General features: G+C 36.3%; 1 protein-coding gene across 1 annotated transcript; it reads right to left on the bottom strand.

Annotated features, from left to right (window-relative positions):
• Window positions 1-7,037: 7,037 nt before the first annotated feature.
• On the bottom strand, window positions 7,038-8,958 carry LOC141427769 (uncharacterized). Its single transcript, XM_074087359.1, has one exon. It carries the CDS (start codon window positions 8,867-8,869, stop codon window positions 7,175-7,177), a length of 1,695 nt encoding a protein of 564 aa, XP_073943460.1. The 5' UTR covers window positions 8,870-8,958; the 3' UTR covers window positions 7,038-7,174.
• Between the last annotated feature and the right edge of the window lie 7,689 nt (window positions 8,959-16,647).

Here is a 16,647-nt window from a genome sequence, read left to right as displayed (position 1 = left end):
TCTTAAAGAAACAATAAAAAATATGTACTTATCCAGCAAACTTTTTTTACTGTCGTCGGTATAAAAACTTCCATAGCAACTCATATCACGAGTTCATCGACCCGCCTCCCGCGCAGTTATAGGTCGCACATCAAAGATTGCGATTTCGCATGGTTCAAAATAAATCTTCGGAACAGACCGGCGCGCGCGCATTTGGGACATTGTGACATGACAGCGCTGTTTAGAAGGCACGTTAGGGTGATAGGCGGAGCGGATTAAAACCGCTTATGGGATCGCTAGTAGATTTACTACATAGGTACGCTCTGTTACTATACTACTAGACGATAATGATATTGGCGTGTAAGCATGGATATACCTACGGACGGTGTTTAGGGATAAGTTCGCCTTTGTACGCTCTTGTTAATTCTAATTTTCATATGTTTTAATGCATAAAAGAGTTATACAATACAATACAATACTCACCAATAAGTACTTGTCAACGTTTCCTATTTATTCATTTCATCGAATATTCATTACCTCGAATGATTAAAATAAGTATTTATATCACCGATTTTTAATTTCTAGAAATATTATTTAATAGACAACATATAATAATACGTCGAAGAAATAAACAGCGATATTTAGTAGGTTCTGTCTCATAAATATAAATATCATGGGACACTTGACACCATTTGACCTAGTTCCCAAACTAAGCAAAGCTTGTACTATCATGAATAGTTGATGTAGTGTATTTTAAGCAAATAATAATCCTTGTACCGTTGTTCTAATAAATGTTTTAATATGTAATAAATAGTCGATGAAGTGAAATTACTCCAAGAGAAAATATTAGTATTGAATATTCTATGAATTGTTTTCGATTAAATGAAATTCGATAAATGGTTTGCGACATTTCAAGGGGCACCTGATATCAGTGAATATGTTGTGTAAATAAGAATTCTCCAAAATTATTTGCTTAGATGGCAACTGCTAATATGGAAATGCTAAGACATGAACACTCACATATATGATTAAATACCTAGATTAAAAACAAAAAAAGAAATGGCGTTAGTATCGAAAGGACCGCTTGACCTCAAAGTCCTGTTTGTGATTGGCTCATTTATTTTTAACCAATCACAAACGCTTTTTACAATTTTATGCATTACACGACGCTCGATTAATCTGCTTCTTGCCACTTACCGCTTCTCTTTAGCCACTAAAAGCACTTCCCCGGTTTATTCCCATACCTTTGGCACCGGCCAATAGACTAAATCTAGAACTATTCACCACTAAGATAAATGGGATTTCGTACCGCGTACTGTTTCGTATTACACAAAGAGCACAGGAATTTCCAATACCGTGCGGTACTTTTACAATAAAGGTCGGATGCAGGTCATGCTGGCGAGTTTGAGGATGGTATCAGAGACACTTTTGATAAATACTGTCACCTCACATAGGCATTGTACCACTTTTAACAATTCTCGCGACGTCTCAGGAGTTTAAAATGGGCTTGTGTTTGACGTGGAATCTCGTCTGATGGCTTGCAAATATATAGCTGAAAATCAGGGGCATATTTACCCCAGGGCCAAGGGGGGCATGGCCCGGGGCGGCAGGCTGCGAGGGGCGACGAACCACCTATTGCAGGTTTTGAAAGAAAGAAAGAAAGAAATCATTCATTGCTACAAAAAATAAACAGTTGAAAAAGAAAAACATACACTAAACCAAATTAAATGAAATACTTAATCGTCACTTAATGGGGCAAAGCTAAGTGGCCTGGGGCGCCAAATCTTTACAAACCTACGCCTCTGCCCAGGATGTAGCATATTTGCTTTAAATGCGAAAATTTACCTTTTATTTGAACGTCTTAAAATATAAGGTCAGATTTTAACACTAACGCAGACATCGTAAAAAGACGACAGATACTTTGAAATAAACTCTCACCGAGTTTCTCCATTAAATAAATCATCAAACTAATCTCATAATCCAAACCTTGACCAATAAAACTGACCACTAAATCATAACACGAAAAACGTCGCCGATTTTTCTTAAATTACAGCCATCTTCTATTTATATCCAGCAGTATATATTCCGCGACAAACCTATATTTTACGCAGCCGTGGCGCTACCGTCTATCCATTTGGATCAGCTAGTTCTATCTACGATTAGTTTCGTTTTTCGCCACCGGCACTAAATAAGGTAGTCGCCGTACGGCTAACCGGAAGTTATTTGTCGTCGCATCCGACTTGGCAACACGTTTCCTGTCCGGTGACGGTGGATTTCGTGAGACTCTTGAAATTATAGTGGAATGAGTTCATAAACGGTTTCGAAGAAGTTTCACTAGACTCTTCAACCGCTATGTTTGAGCGGCAATAAATCTGGCCCTCACGTGTGTGCAGTAATAGATTATTTAAAATTACCTTGTGTGAAGGGTGCCGCTGAGTATAATATAGATAACTGTTTTAATAAACGGTTAAGACCCTTTGCAAGGCATTTTTCTTCCTTATAGCTGGTATATAACTCGCGTGCGTATCGCCTTTGTTTCGATACAACCACGCGTGGACAGCCTGTTTAAAAAACGCGGACATGAAGTTTTTAAGTAAACCCTTCTTAATATTTATTATTACAAATGCGAAAGTAAGTTTGTTTGTTTATTCCGCTTTCACGCCTTAAATTGTGCATATGTCTCATTAGACGACCAGAATAAAAAATGGATACTATATAATAATGTAGGTATGCGATTAAGGAATTCTTTGCAGGCGAAGTATGGGCGACAGCTATTCCGGAATATTTGATTAGGTAGAGTATTTTGACGTATCGTTCTTCAGTTAAAATATAATATGTAGATGGAGTAGTTATATAAGTACAATAAAACGGCTTGTTTATATGTTTGTTTGGTTCAAATCTTGGAAGCTAAATTTGACCCACTTCCAGCGGTCCGATTGACTTTAAATTTGGCATACCTACTTATGTAAATTTGTTGACAATACAATAATCTGGTAGTGATATCTTGGTGGTCCTGCCAAGATCGTCTCCACAGGAGGGAACTCCTCAACGGTTAATAGTACCGACTTGAAACTTGGTACGGATATGCAGTTTAGATGACAATGCAAGTGCAGTCAACAAAAATACAGTCAGCAAAAAAGCTTGTATTAAAAATTGAATTTTGAACAGAAACTTATTTTAACAATACTTACTAAAAATCTCTCATCAACTGGCATGCTTCCTACAATGTCTATAAAATTGGTGTTATGTTCATAAACATTTGAGCTAAAAAACACAAAACTAGTAACCAACGCTGATATCTGTACCAAAAGTAACTCGTGCAGGTTAATTGAAATGTATCTGTGCAAATTTTATTTAAAAAAAACTTTTTTTTAACAATTCTATCAAATAAAACCAAGACAGATAAAATAAACTGGCCGAAATCATTACTATTCTCATGTTCATATTAAATAATATTGTAACGGATAACTCACGTCTTAAACCGAGTTTAGCTCGACATGTTTCGGGCTATTTCGTAGCCCTTTTTCTCAGGAGCACGCGACTCGGCGGCTGCCGCAACACGCACACTACGCGCCACCGCTCTGCTCGCGCGACTGCCCGACGAAACTAACACCGGCGCACAACTACCCGCATTTTAAATACTCGTGCTGCGTCATTGGTTGGTGTGAACGTGCCTTTACGGAGCGATGTTGTTAGTGTTGTGTGCTACCCTACATTAGACATTGACAATAAAAATGACGATAAAAATGCGGGTAGTTGTGCGCCGGTGTTAGTTTCGTCGGGCAGTCACGTGAGCAGAGCGGTGGCGCATAGTGTGCGTGTTGCGGCAGCCGCCGAGTCGCGTGCTCCTGAGAAGAAGGGCTACGAAATAGCCCGAAACATGTCGAGCTAAACTCGGTTTAAGACGTGAGTTATCCGTTACAATATCATTTAAAATGAGTGAGTCTCACGGTAGTTTCATGTTCAAAATATTCTCATGTTCTTTTCGTAAAAAATCCTATACAAAATTAATATGCACATGCTCGGATAAGGCGTGTATTTACCAATGAATTTCTAAATATAAGCTTTGCAGTTCCAGGAGCATTGAAATTCATAGCACATTCTCTCGTTTCCGTATAGTTTAAACGGTTACGAAAGATCTCATATTTGTTTTCGTGAAACAAGCCTTTTCATTGCTTGTACGTGTCTGGCGGGTACATGAATAAGTATATTTAGTGGTAAGAATTCTTTGTTGGATATTTTTTCTACGTGCGAGCAAATATATAGGATTTTATCCGAGGCATCTGTCTACCCACAGAGTTTTGCTTCAGTCATTAGCTGGAAAGCCGGGAGAGCATCCATTCTCCCATTAGGCTCTGCCGATTGCTTGTGAACCTTTTTTGTTCTCCCCATTGGTTTCATTCTTGATCAAACTGTCCAAGGTTTAATAGTGAAATGTTTCTTTTTGACTAATATTGTCATGTGTCTAATAGAATTTAGCTTAGACTTGTGCGAACAAAATTTTCACAAACTTCATTTAGTTTGAAATCCAATTGCTGTCAAAGGAACAAATTGAACGCCAAGTGCAAATCCTGTAAACGTCTACAGGAAATTAACTTTCCAAAAAGGCTTGCAACTACTTCGAAAACACCTTTAATTTACACCTTATACACAGATTCATAAGGTCTAAAATTGTAATTCCAGTGTGAAGCGACCGTCATTTTGCAACTGGATTTTGTAGATTTTCTATACGCGAACCAATTTGTACCTTATAGCTGTAACCAGCTTACTGGATTATGTACTGACTAGCAAAAATATCGGGCGACATTTCCTACAAAGGCACAATAAAGGTGTATACAAATTGGGGTTGCCTGATTTCTTACAATGTACCTAACACCTTTTAAGAAGCAATAGGCTTGTGTAATAAAAAATCCAACTAATCCGTTAAATTAATGAGAAAACATTAGACACTAGTAGAACTAAGGTTACTGACATAGCTCGAAGAATTGCGAAACTGTAGTGGCAGTGGGCGGGGCACATTGCTCCCAGGACTGATGGCCGATGGGGTCAGAACTTCAGAAGGTACTTGAATGGCTCCAATAAGATGGAGCGACGACCTGGTTAAGATCGCGGGATCGCGGTGGATTCGAAAAACACATGACCGGTCTGAGTGGAGAGCCTTGAGGGAGGCCTATGTCCAGCAGTGGACGTCTTTCGGCTGACATGATGATGATGATGATGATGATTAGACATGTATTTTTGGTTTTGTCAATTAAACAAAAAATGGTGAAGATTTACTTAGCCAGGTAAAGTTCCGCATCCGTAAAGTGTGGAGGCGGAGAAGCTGCACGAACTCGCATTTATTTTTTTGCTTAAATATAGACGTAGTTATCGTAAGATCGCGGGTCAGCAATAGTAGATTGTATAACAAGAGCATAAAATGGGCCATTTCACCCAAGACGTTCATTTAGCCACCCGAGCAGGCACGGCGAGAGTGGATAGACGCGTCGAGGGAAAAATGGGTTTAATGCTCGAGTTATATGCTGCTTTTGACTTAGATTGCGAGGAAAAAGCGACAGTGGAAATATTTTTTCACTTACTATGTACCTTTTATTTTTGATGCATAACTATAAAAGTTTAGTTTTATAGTTTTATTGATTCATTTTGATTGATTATTCTTTTAATATAAATTAAAAATTATAAAAAATATCTACATATTACTAACTTTTTTGTTTGTGGCTGTTGACCATTTGGTCCTTGGTTCGTCTAAACGAATATTTTACTTTATGCACTAGAGCATAAATAGTTATTTGTGTCACAAGGGAGCAAAATGGTGTATTTTTATTTATATATTGAATCCAGAATGTAGCGAAGGATTCTGCAATAGAATCCTGAGCGTAGCGAGGGATTCTAAAGTAGTATCCTGAGCGTAATGAGGATTTCAAGTGTTAACGCCCAAGATGAAAATAATTTTGCTCCCGAGTGGCTCATACAACTTTTCACACCGAGCATTAAGGAACTTGAAAAACAAATCTAAATATTATTATAGAACAACCAACATAGAAAATGGCGTGGTTTTACAATTATCAACTTCAAAAAATGGCATTTGCAATAAAACACCCCTGCAAAGCTTTGAACAGAAAAGTTGCACTTTGCTCCCTCTCGTCAGGGAGGAAAAGTTACTTTTCTGAAGGAGAGGTGTGAAAAAGTCATTTTATGTCGCCTAGATCCAGCATAAACACAAACTTTACGAGCATGAGAAGTGAAAAGTATTTTTTTGATTCATTGATATGGACCTCCGCAAAGTAACGCCTGATTCAATAAAATGCAAGTACAGTCAACTGAAACTTATTTACCCTGGCACGGAATCCTATACCACCTGCAACTGGCACTATACAAGTGACCACTAAACTAACTAACGCTTCTAAAAACTCAAATTACCACGATTTAAAAAGCAAATCCATTTCGTAGAAATTACAACGCCAAACCTTTTGCTGGCATCGCGTCAGTCGAGATTTTCGCGACCGACGCTATCTCATTAACTTGATTATATTCCTCCTCGTATTATGAGCGTTAGTCGACGGTATCTCTTCGTCTAAACAACCACCCCTATTTGTTAACAATAAGGTTGAAAGTAGGGAGAAGGCACAGCAATTTAGAATGTCGCGGCTGTAATTTATTTTTAGGTGCTCTGAAAGAATCCCTTTGCGTATGAATCAAAAATGTAAAAGAGCTTGTAATATTTACGTGACCTAAGTAATTAATGGATTGTTTATGATGGGCTGATATAAGACCTGGGTCTTTTTTAACATTATGTTAATATAAAAAAGGTTGGAATATGTGTAAGAGATTTACACCTATGTACTGTACACCTGAATTCTTCACAATAAATTGAATTGAATTGAATTGAGTATACCTATTGGATTAAAAAAAAATACTTTCTGGATTTTAACGCACATTTATATTCGTTTGCGGTACTTGGCCTGGTAATGTGCAAATGCGATAACGTTTTGTATTAGGTATTTTATTCGTTATAGGTATTTTATTACTGCTATTTAAATACACATTTAAGTCTGTAATAAGTCGGCACTCTCGACAGTCCCAGTCGTACGATTTAAAAGCTGTGTGCTGAAATTTCTATTAAAATAATGTTGCATACAAATATTTATTTAATTAGGTAAACAGACAAATAAAAATAGTTCCAAAAAGTACGCAGTCAGTCTAGTATATGCAAAGGACTAGGGTTAAACACGTCAGCAAAAGGGTTCCAACCTCCATAGCAGTCGCATACTTCGATACATAAGTGGTCTCGCTGAAGATTCTGCGCGGCAGCTCTTAAAGGAGCCATAAGTACTGTCAGGCTCTCAGGAGACATGTCCGCTTCAATAAACAAACTGTACAAATCGTTACATTTCTCTATAAGCAACAAGATGTTTTGCACATCTATCTCATTGTCCGCTAGCGTACGCTCGTACTCACAGATGTGAATATTTTCCAACGTCGGACACTGGCACAGAGAAGCAAAGATCATCTCGTATTCTATGTCTTCTGATGTCAGTTTTATATTCTTAAGGCTCTTTGTCAGATATATTGAGTTGGATAAGGACAGAGACGAGCCCCGATACGTGCCCAAACGACCGCGCTTCTCGATGTAAACATCAAGGGTACATAGATTTTTGCATTGCACAAAAAGAGTAGCGAAGAAATCTTCTTTCAAACAAATGTTGCTAAGTCTTAAATAAGTTATGTTTTTCAACGTTTTCGACTCTGATACCAACGTTATGGGGCGATTGCATCGTAGGACAGTACCTTCTCTTCTACAAAAGTCGGTTAATGTTACTTTTTCTGGTAGATTATCCAAAACTCTCTCAAAGCCTTCACAGGAATCGATGCAATACCAATTACTAGGTGCTTCGGTTACTTTCATTTCTAACCTTTTATGCATACACATGTAAGTAGGAAAATAATCCGCTAATTCTTTTAATAAACTTTCGAAAAACACATCATTAAAATCTGTTATCGCCTTGTTCCACGCTTTAAATATAATATTTCCATCTAGTAAGAAATCGAGAGGTAAAAAAGTGCATATTTCTATTTGTAGATCCGTGCAATTCAACGCAAATATTCTGCTGAACACAGGGGAAACGTAGATGTATATTTTCTCTAAATACATAATAAAAATGTATTCTATTTGTTTGAAATCCAAATTCGACACTCCTCTTAAGCTTCTAGACGATTTATGAGTGACGCGGCAGTCGCGAAATATGTAAAATAGCTTTGTGAAAATTATATCAATAGGGCCTTCGACATCAGAGGGTATATCTTCCTCATCAATTTCCCACAAATCCCTGTAATTATCAGCTACTGTTATCTTGAGATACTTAGTTCTAGGTACATCTTTCATGAATACAAGCGGAGAATCTGAATCGAAGAACTCAAATACAACAAAATGTACATATTCGAACTGTTGACGCTTAAAAACATCTAAGCTTTTCTTCCACACATCATCACACTTATTCTTTCTGGGCCATTTGAAGAAATTAATACTTATGTTTTTTAAATTTTCTGTACAGATGTCAGCCAAGTCTGATAAATATATGCTGGTGAAAGTTACATCTAGCGTTTTTAAGTTGGTACATCGTTGTATGTGATTTACGAGTTGGTCAAATGCGAGATCTGCTATACCACTTAGATTTAGTTCTTGTATATTTGCCGCAAAGTCTTGAAATATGTCCAGGGTTAAAGTCTTCATAGAAGCCACTGAACTTCGCGATATATCCAACTTCCTCAGAAGACATGGCGCGTAAAATTCTCTCAACTCAAAAATGCTGTACGCATTTATCTTAGATTTCGTATCTAAATAGGAGAATATTAATATTCCAATTTCAACGGGAAGTTCTAGTATATTCATCTGGCGATGTATAAGTTTACCGAAATATTTGTAAATTATTGTAAACCAAAAAAAGTGTACAAAATTGTTTTTGACGTGACGCTGCTCTGGTTTTGTGAAGTGTCATTTTTGAGTGAAGCTTGTCCATAATTAATACTAAACTTTTCAGTCGAAAAAGCCTTACAGTAAAACCTTTACGGTACTTTTATAATACTTTACGGTACTTTGGAATTATCAAGAAATTTAGTGTTTTTTAAAACATTCTTGTCTTACGACCGTTCACGTTAAGTTAAGATTAAAATTAAAACAAAGAATTAAATTAATTCCCTTGCCAGCATTTTAAATGCAAAAGTTGGAGACTATGTGTGTATGCACGGTCCTTGAAATGTGGACATACTTTTAATCGATCATTTAAAAGTGAACGTTTCATATTTTTTCATTTCGTCGAATATTCATTACCTGGAATGATTAGGATGAGTAATTTTAAATCACCGATTTTTAATTTCTGGAAATATTATTTAAGAGATTGTTTATTTGGCAGATATTCATTTCGTATTTTATTATTTCATACTTTTTTTAATGTTGTAAGTGTTACGTCTTAAAAGTGTTTTATAATAATACGTCGATGAAATAAACAGCGATATTTAGTTGTTCTGTCTCATGAATAGTTGATGAAATGTAGCAAATAATAATCCTTGTTCTGTTGTTCTAATAATTGTTTAATATGTAATGACTATTCGATGGAGTGAAATTACTCCAACAGAAAATATTAGTATTGAATATTCGATATATCGTTTTCGATGAAATGAAATTCGATAATTAGTTCGTCGAAATTTCAAGGGGCACCCGTGTATGCACATATTTGTTACTTTTTCACACTAAAACAACAAAGCGGATTTTGTTTAGATTTGACATTATAGATAGATCTTGCGAATAACACATACACTTGTTCTTATCCCAATATTCCTACGGGATCGAGATGTAGCATGTTAAATACTGAAATCTCAACCACTCAAGGAAAATCTAGAGCTAAGGTCTAGAGACATGAAATTTTGAACATGAAACTACCACTAAGCTACGAATTAGCCCGAAACATGTCGAGCTAAACTCGTAAAGTGAGTTGTCCGATTCTAGATATCATTAAAAAAAATATGATTCTCTTTCTTTCTTTCTTAAACAGGAAGTTTTGGCTGATGTTGCTTAACGAAAATCACGAAATCATTTGGAATAAGAAATAAATAAAATCCTAAAGGAAGCACTGGTATTCTATAAAGGCAACGTGTTTATCTACCACACTCCCACCCAGACATAATTAACATTGATCTAGCTCATAAATACCACTTGTACAACTTCGTGCCATCACTATTTGTTTGTTCTCATTCGCTATACCAATAGATCTATGACGTCAACCAATCAGCTGATTCGATCTTTGGGCTTTTGACGTCAGGGCTCAGTTTTATTCAGTAAAAGCTAAAGATTATATACAGGCTGGTACCAAATGATGTGTTTATACTTAAACAGGTGATAGTGTTGCTTGAACTGAACAACTTTCTCCGAGGAACATAGATCGAAAAACGATTTTTTATTTTCGCCTTTCCATAGTATGTCTGTCAGCTAACCAATACAATTTGTATGTGAGTCTGAATTTTTATTTCGTTTTTCAACCTATGTTCCTTGGAGAAAGTTGTAATTCAAATTCAGTAAATAGGCTGCAATAGGGACTTTGACACGTCTTTTTAAACTAGCAGCGCTTTCGTAAAGAACATCATTGCCAAAAAGAATGCGCCGCATAAAAATTAGTAGTCATTTTTTTTTCAAAATAAAGATAATTTACAAATATAACAGCAAAAAGTTGGAAAAACCCCGACTTTGTCACTTCAAATTTCAATATCTCAAAAACGGCTGAACCAATTTTGATAAAACATGTCTAAGAACCATCGCTAGCAAATCTGCTTTCAAATGAATAAAACCGCATTCAAATCGGTCCACCCGCTTAAGAACTACGGTGCCACAGATAGACAGCAAGACACACATAGCAGTCAAACTTATAAAACCCCTCTTTTTGCGACGGGGTTAAAAATACTTTAAAACCTACAGTATAAAATTAAAGATAAAATTACATGAACAGAACTACCACGTGTTTAAGTAGCAGCCAGCACATCATTTGGTACCAACCTGTATACTTCAAGCATTAATCATTTACAAAAGCTTTTATGAAATAAAATATTATGCTTATTATTATTATTTTATGTGACAATAAAGTTTTAACAAACATACATAATAAATAGCGCGTCGAAAAAGCTTTTTGTTCCGATGCCTTCATTTAAACAGCTTTGTGGTTAGAATTGCTGCCACTGTCGTAAAATCTGCTTATGTACTTAATTTTTTACGTGATGTAAAACTTGAACAAGCATTTGTAATAGGTACTTTGTAAGGATGTTGACAACAACGTTGATACGTATCTTAAAAATCCTGGGTTCCCTATAGACGACGTAAGAAAAGGACTTATTTATTATTAACATCAATTTGTTTTCCTAAGACGGCTGCGGGACAAAACGGTAAAGGAGCGATGTCTTATTTTGGTTTGGGTAGATTCCCGGGTAGAAAATAGTAGATTGTTTAACAAGGGACTAAAAAAGGTATAATGACATGAGATGTTTAGCCACCCGAGCAGAGCGAGTCTAGTCTAGGTAGTAGGTAGCGAGTTTAGTGTAACATCTAGTAGTATGGTGTACTGTTGTGTTGCTCTGAAGATGAGCTCTGGTTGAGTTCGAAACGCATCAGTGTATTGTGGTGGTGGTGATAGATGGGTTTGTGTGATTTGTGTGTGTACTAACAGTGTGGAGGTGGAGCAACTGCATGAACACGCATGTCTTGCATAAACTTAGATAACATAAGGTCGCGGGTGAGCAAAAAAGCTAGCTTATTGATGACCTCCGCAATGTAACGCCTAATTCAATAAATTACAGTTCGTGTCATTATGATTGTTGAGTCTCGCGTTAAACACTCTACTTTTCACTTTGATCGCGAGGAAAAAAACAACGTTCGAAATTATTGTAAAATTATAATATTACTTTTTTTAAACGTACGCTCAATACGATTAATGGATAACTGAATAAAATTGAAATAGTAAAAAAATTGTAACGCGGTCTTTTCTTTTGTTTTTTTGTTTTTTGAAGTACGTATTAAGCCAACAGTTTCAAAAAAAAACTATTTGAAAAGTAATTGGACGGTATATAATAAAATGACTTCATCCTTTAAATAATTTAATAGGTTCATATTAGTAATCATTAATTGTGTTTCACGAAATTAAATCGTGTCTTTTAAATATTTTTGCAGTTGTCATTTTGGGATAACTTTCACGCCCTAAAAATTGTCTATGCACAATCACTGAAAATGGAGATAATCGTCCATTCACTAACACCGTAATTGGCTATATTGGGGTTTCTAACGTGAACAAAAAAAAAATTAATCCCTAGAGATTAATGAGGAGCATTAGTCCCGATATGCAGAGATTAAAGTAAAATTTTAAGGGCATGAGAAGTGGAAACAATATAAATGCGAAATAGGCTTGTGTTTGACCACAATCATACCTGATGGTAAGATGTGGGCTAAGATTGCACTGTTGTGGCGAGAAGAGTAAGACAAGCCTTACCGGCATTTGAGATATCCCATCTTAGACCTATAGGTTGGCAACGCATCTGCAATCCCCCTGGTGTTACAGGTGTCTATGGAAGATGGTGATCTCTTACCATCAGGACCCACTTGCTCGTTTGCCATCCAGTCGAATAAAAAAAAAATGCTCACCTTAAATTTGAAAACGGCCCGAAACTTGATAAATGAACAAGAATTTATTTCATGTTTCGTTGTAAACACACTACTCTTTCCGAATGGCGATCCAATATGGCGGGTATTTAATGGCTTCCTTTAATTGGTTTGGTGCCAAATAAATTGGGAGAGTCTTCTTGATTGATTTTGCTTAGGTTTGACGAATTGATTTGATTAATTTAATTTATGTTATGCAAATTGTATCTTTATGAAACCTTATGCGGATATTTTTTACATGATTTTATTTTAAGTAGTAAGTACCGTGTTAGTACGTGTCAAATTTCGGAAGACGATTTTAATCTATTTCCAGTGATTGGAGTGACTGGATATTTGATATCTTTATCATATAACTTACCTTGGATAATACACAATACAATCACTGTCAGCAAGAAAAACTCATATCAAAGATGTTTTTTTTTACAAAAACTTTATTTTTAAAGGTTTCGCTTTGATGAATAGGTAAATAAAATAATAAATAAATATCATGGGAGACTTGACACCAATTGACCTAGTCCCAAACTAAGCATTGCTTGTACTATGGATACTAGGCAACGGATAAACATACTTATATAGATAAATACATGCTTAAATACAATAATATTAAACATACATTAGACCCGAGAACAAACATTCGTATTGTTCATACAAATATCTGCCCCGGCCGGGAATCGAACCGGGGATCTTAAGCTTTATAGTCAGGTTCTCTAACCACTTGACCATCAGGTCGTCTAAAACTAATGTGTCATCCACGTATAATAGTCAACCAATTTGATTCCTAGGCTACCACATATCTTGCAGGTGGTAGGACCTTGTGCAAGGTCCGCCCGGATTGCTACCACCATCTCAATGGGTCCTATATATAAAGGCCAAAGTGATTTTTTTCAATGTTGGGTTTTATGCGTTATAGGTGTCTATAAACTACATATATTTAGATAGTGGATTAAAAAAACATTGTTAATTAGTTACTTTTCAAGTTATCATTGAAGTAAAATGGCCGAACTAGATGCAATTTTAACGTAAAAGGACTAAACGTACGTTTGATACTTTTACGCGGTAAATCCCGGGCGGTTTTTTTTTTAAATCTGAGGGCATAACTGCCATTTAGAATTTAAAAACAATCAATGTTCACTGCAAAACCGTGCCAGCGCCATTGGTTTCATTTTCAGCCGTAGCGCGCGCTGTGATCGTTTCGGCTCCCCACCACCTATTTTGCACGGTCCCGATAGACAAGTTGACTTTCCAAGTTAGAACATTTACATAAATGCCGTATCAGTACAGTAGATGCAAGAAGATCCTTTCCAAGTTTTTCACCTGTACTCTTACTTACAGAATTGGAATTCGTTTTTCCGCAAAAGGGCATCAAACAGGTTTTTAGATAGAAAATTGATGCTGACGCGATATTGAAAGGATACTGAGTGGATGAAGAAACGCTGCCGAATATCGTAATCGAAGTTGACAGTACGAATATAAACATAGACGATTGTTTTTTTTTTGGAATCTTTTACGGGATGACCGTAAAAGTAAAAATTTGGAATTGAAATAAAAAATACAAAAATATTCCAAAAACAAAAAAGAAAACAATCTTAATTTGATTGCTTAGTAACGATATCTCTTGTCCGGGTGAGCGGTTAGTTCCAATGGAATGCCGAAAGTTTCTCGATGAGGGCTACGGTATAGATGTCGCTAGCGTCACTGCTTAAGTGGCTAAATAAGAAACAAACAAGGTGAGATATGTGGTGCATAGGGGAAATTCGTGTCTGTACCGTTGTCCAGCAGTGGTGTAGCGGTATAGCACACGGCACGGAATGCCGAGGACCTGGGTTCGATTCCCAGTGCTGGTCTCATTTTTCTGGTTTTTCTGTGCATCTATATTTCAGTTTGTATTTTCAATTTATAAACTTATACGTTTAATATAATAAAATAATGTTACTGGAGAGTTATCAGTTGACGTCCTACGGTTGATATGATAATGATGATGATGATAGTGTATACAAAATCTGGAATAATTTGTTGCTTATTCTAGGAACGAGCGGGGTTGCGAGTCATTCGTTACCGCAACCCTGTCTCAGCCCTTTGTGATAGTCGTCTTTGATTACGGCCAGATGGTATCAAAATGGACTCCGCTTGTTACATACACAAAAGACTTATTTTATACGTTAATTAGGTAATATTTCTTTGGTTATGTGTTGTTTATTAACCTTAAGGTTTTCTTTATTTTGGCTACTTCTAATATGTAGCATGTTCATTTATTCATTTGTCAATGACTATTTGCAGCATTACAGTTGATATTTGATACCAATGACCTGCAAATTACAAAACGCTTAGGTTCTTTTAGTTGTTTTAGAAACTAGAAAACTAGAAAAGTCTGAAATCGTCCTTTTTAACCCCCGACGCAAAAAGAGGGATGTGATCGGAAAGTTTGACCGCTATGTGTGTCTGTCTGTCTGTATGTTGCGACGTTGCTCTTAAACGGGTGGACCGATTTGAATGTGGCTTTTTATTTGAAAACAGGTTTTCTTGCAATGGTTCTAGACATGTTTCATCGAAATCGGTTTAGCCGTTTTGAGATAATATTGAACTTTGAAGTGACGAAATCGGGGATTTTCCAACTTTTTGTTGGTTCGGTTATTTATCTCTGTCTATCTTTGTCATTTCAGTTACATATTTGTACGGAATCCTCGTTGCGCGAGTCCGCTTTTTTTTCAAAGTACTGACGAAAGGAAGACAGCTGGAAAGCTGTAAACACTAGATTGAGATCTATCTCTGGTCTTCTTCTGAAGGCTAGGGACATAAAAATCCATTTACCGGACAGTTTACGACTCAAACGAGCTTTTTAGACGAAATAACATTATTTCTTGGAAAAGTCTAAACATACCAGTAGGATATGGGACGACTCCTGAATTTCTCATAATATTATTATAAAAACAAAACTACAGACAATATTTAAATTACTAATAATAATCATCATCCCAGCCTATATACGTCCCACTGCTGGGTACAGGCCTCCTCTCAGAACAAGACCTCCCTAATTTCCGAATAAATTATTTCATTTCATAAGTACAATTAGACTAGCTTTTGCTCGCGGCTCCTATTCTATTCCTCGGGAACTATGCATTTTTTCGGGATAAAAGTAGCCTATGTCACTATCTCAAGACCAAAAATCACGTCGATCCATCACTCCATTTCGACGTGAAAGACGGACAAACATACACACTTTCGCATTTATAATATTAGTATGGTTATTTGTACAGTTTTTCCCACCTTTTATGTGGTATTGATACGAAACTTGGCAGCTATGCGAAGCTTTGATGACACTACATTAATTTCGGCAACTTGCCGCAATAGAACCATACTTAATATTATAAATGCGAAAGTGTGTGTTTGTATGTTTGTGTGATTGTATGTATGTTTGTGCGTCTTTCACGTCGAAACGGAGCGACGGATGGACGTGATTTTTGGCATAGAGATGGTTTATCGGCCAGAGAGTGACATAGGCTACTTTATATTCCGGAAAAATGCACAGTTCCCAAGCAATCAGCGAAATAACCGCCCAACCAGCAAAATCCCTCTTACAACCATCTCAAGACTAAAAATTTTCACTCTAATATTGATTTTATATCATCGTATAAGCCTGGATTTGGGCACAAATTATAAGCGTATTTATTTTAACATCGTCCTAATATCAGTCTTATTGAATACTGTTCGCATTTACAATAATCTTTACAAAACTAATTTAAGCTGCCTAGGCTAATATCGCTTTTACGTAAGTATTTTGTTAAGCCTGCATAGGCTTATATTGGTCCAACGTTAGAATCTTGTGAGCCAAACAAGCTTATTTTGATTTATGTACGACCACACGAAATTTTGAAACATTCCGCGTGCATTATGCTCGGTGAGTGAACTGCAGCGTGGCAGAATAAAATATGTAGTGACAAACTGAATGCAAGTATAATAAAAGTAGTAATATTAAT

The sequence above is a fragment of the Choristoneura fumiferana genome, chromosome 5, assembly GCF_025370935.1.
Source record: "Choristoneura fumiferana chromosome 5, NRCan_CFum_1, whole genome shotgun sequence".
Taxonomy (NCBI): Eukaryota; Metazoa; Arthropoda; class Insecta; order Lepidoptera; family Tortricidae; genus Choristoneura; species Choristoneura fumiferana.
This window is presented reverse-complemented; position numbering and strand designations above follow the sequence as displayed.

Coding starts and splice junctions, on each gene's coding strand:
- LOC141427769 (XM_074087359.1), bottom strand. CDS start 8,869: ATGAATATACTAGAACTTCCCGTTGAAATTGGAATATTAATATTCTCC.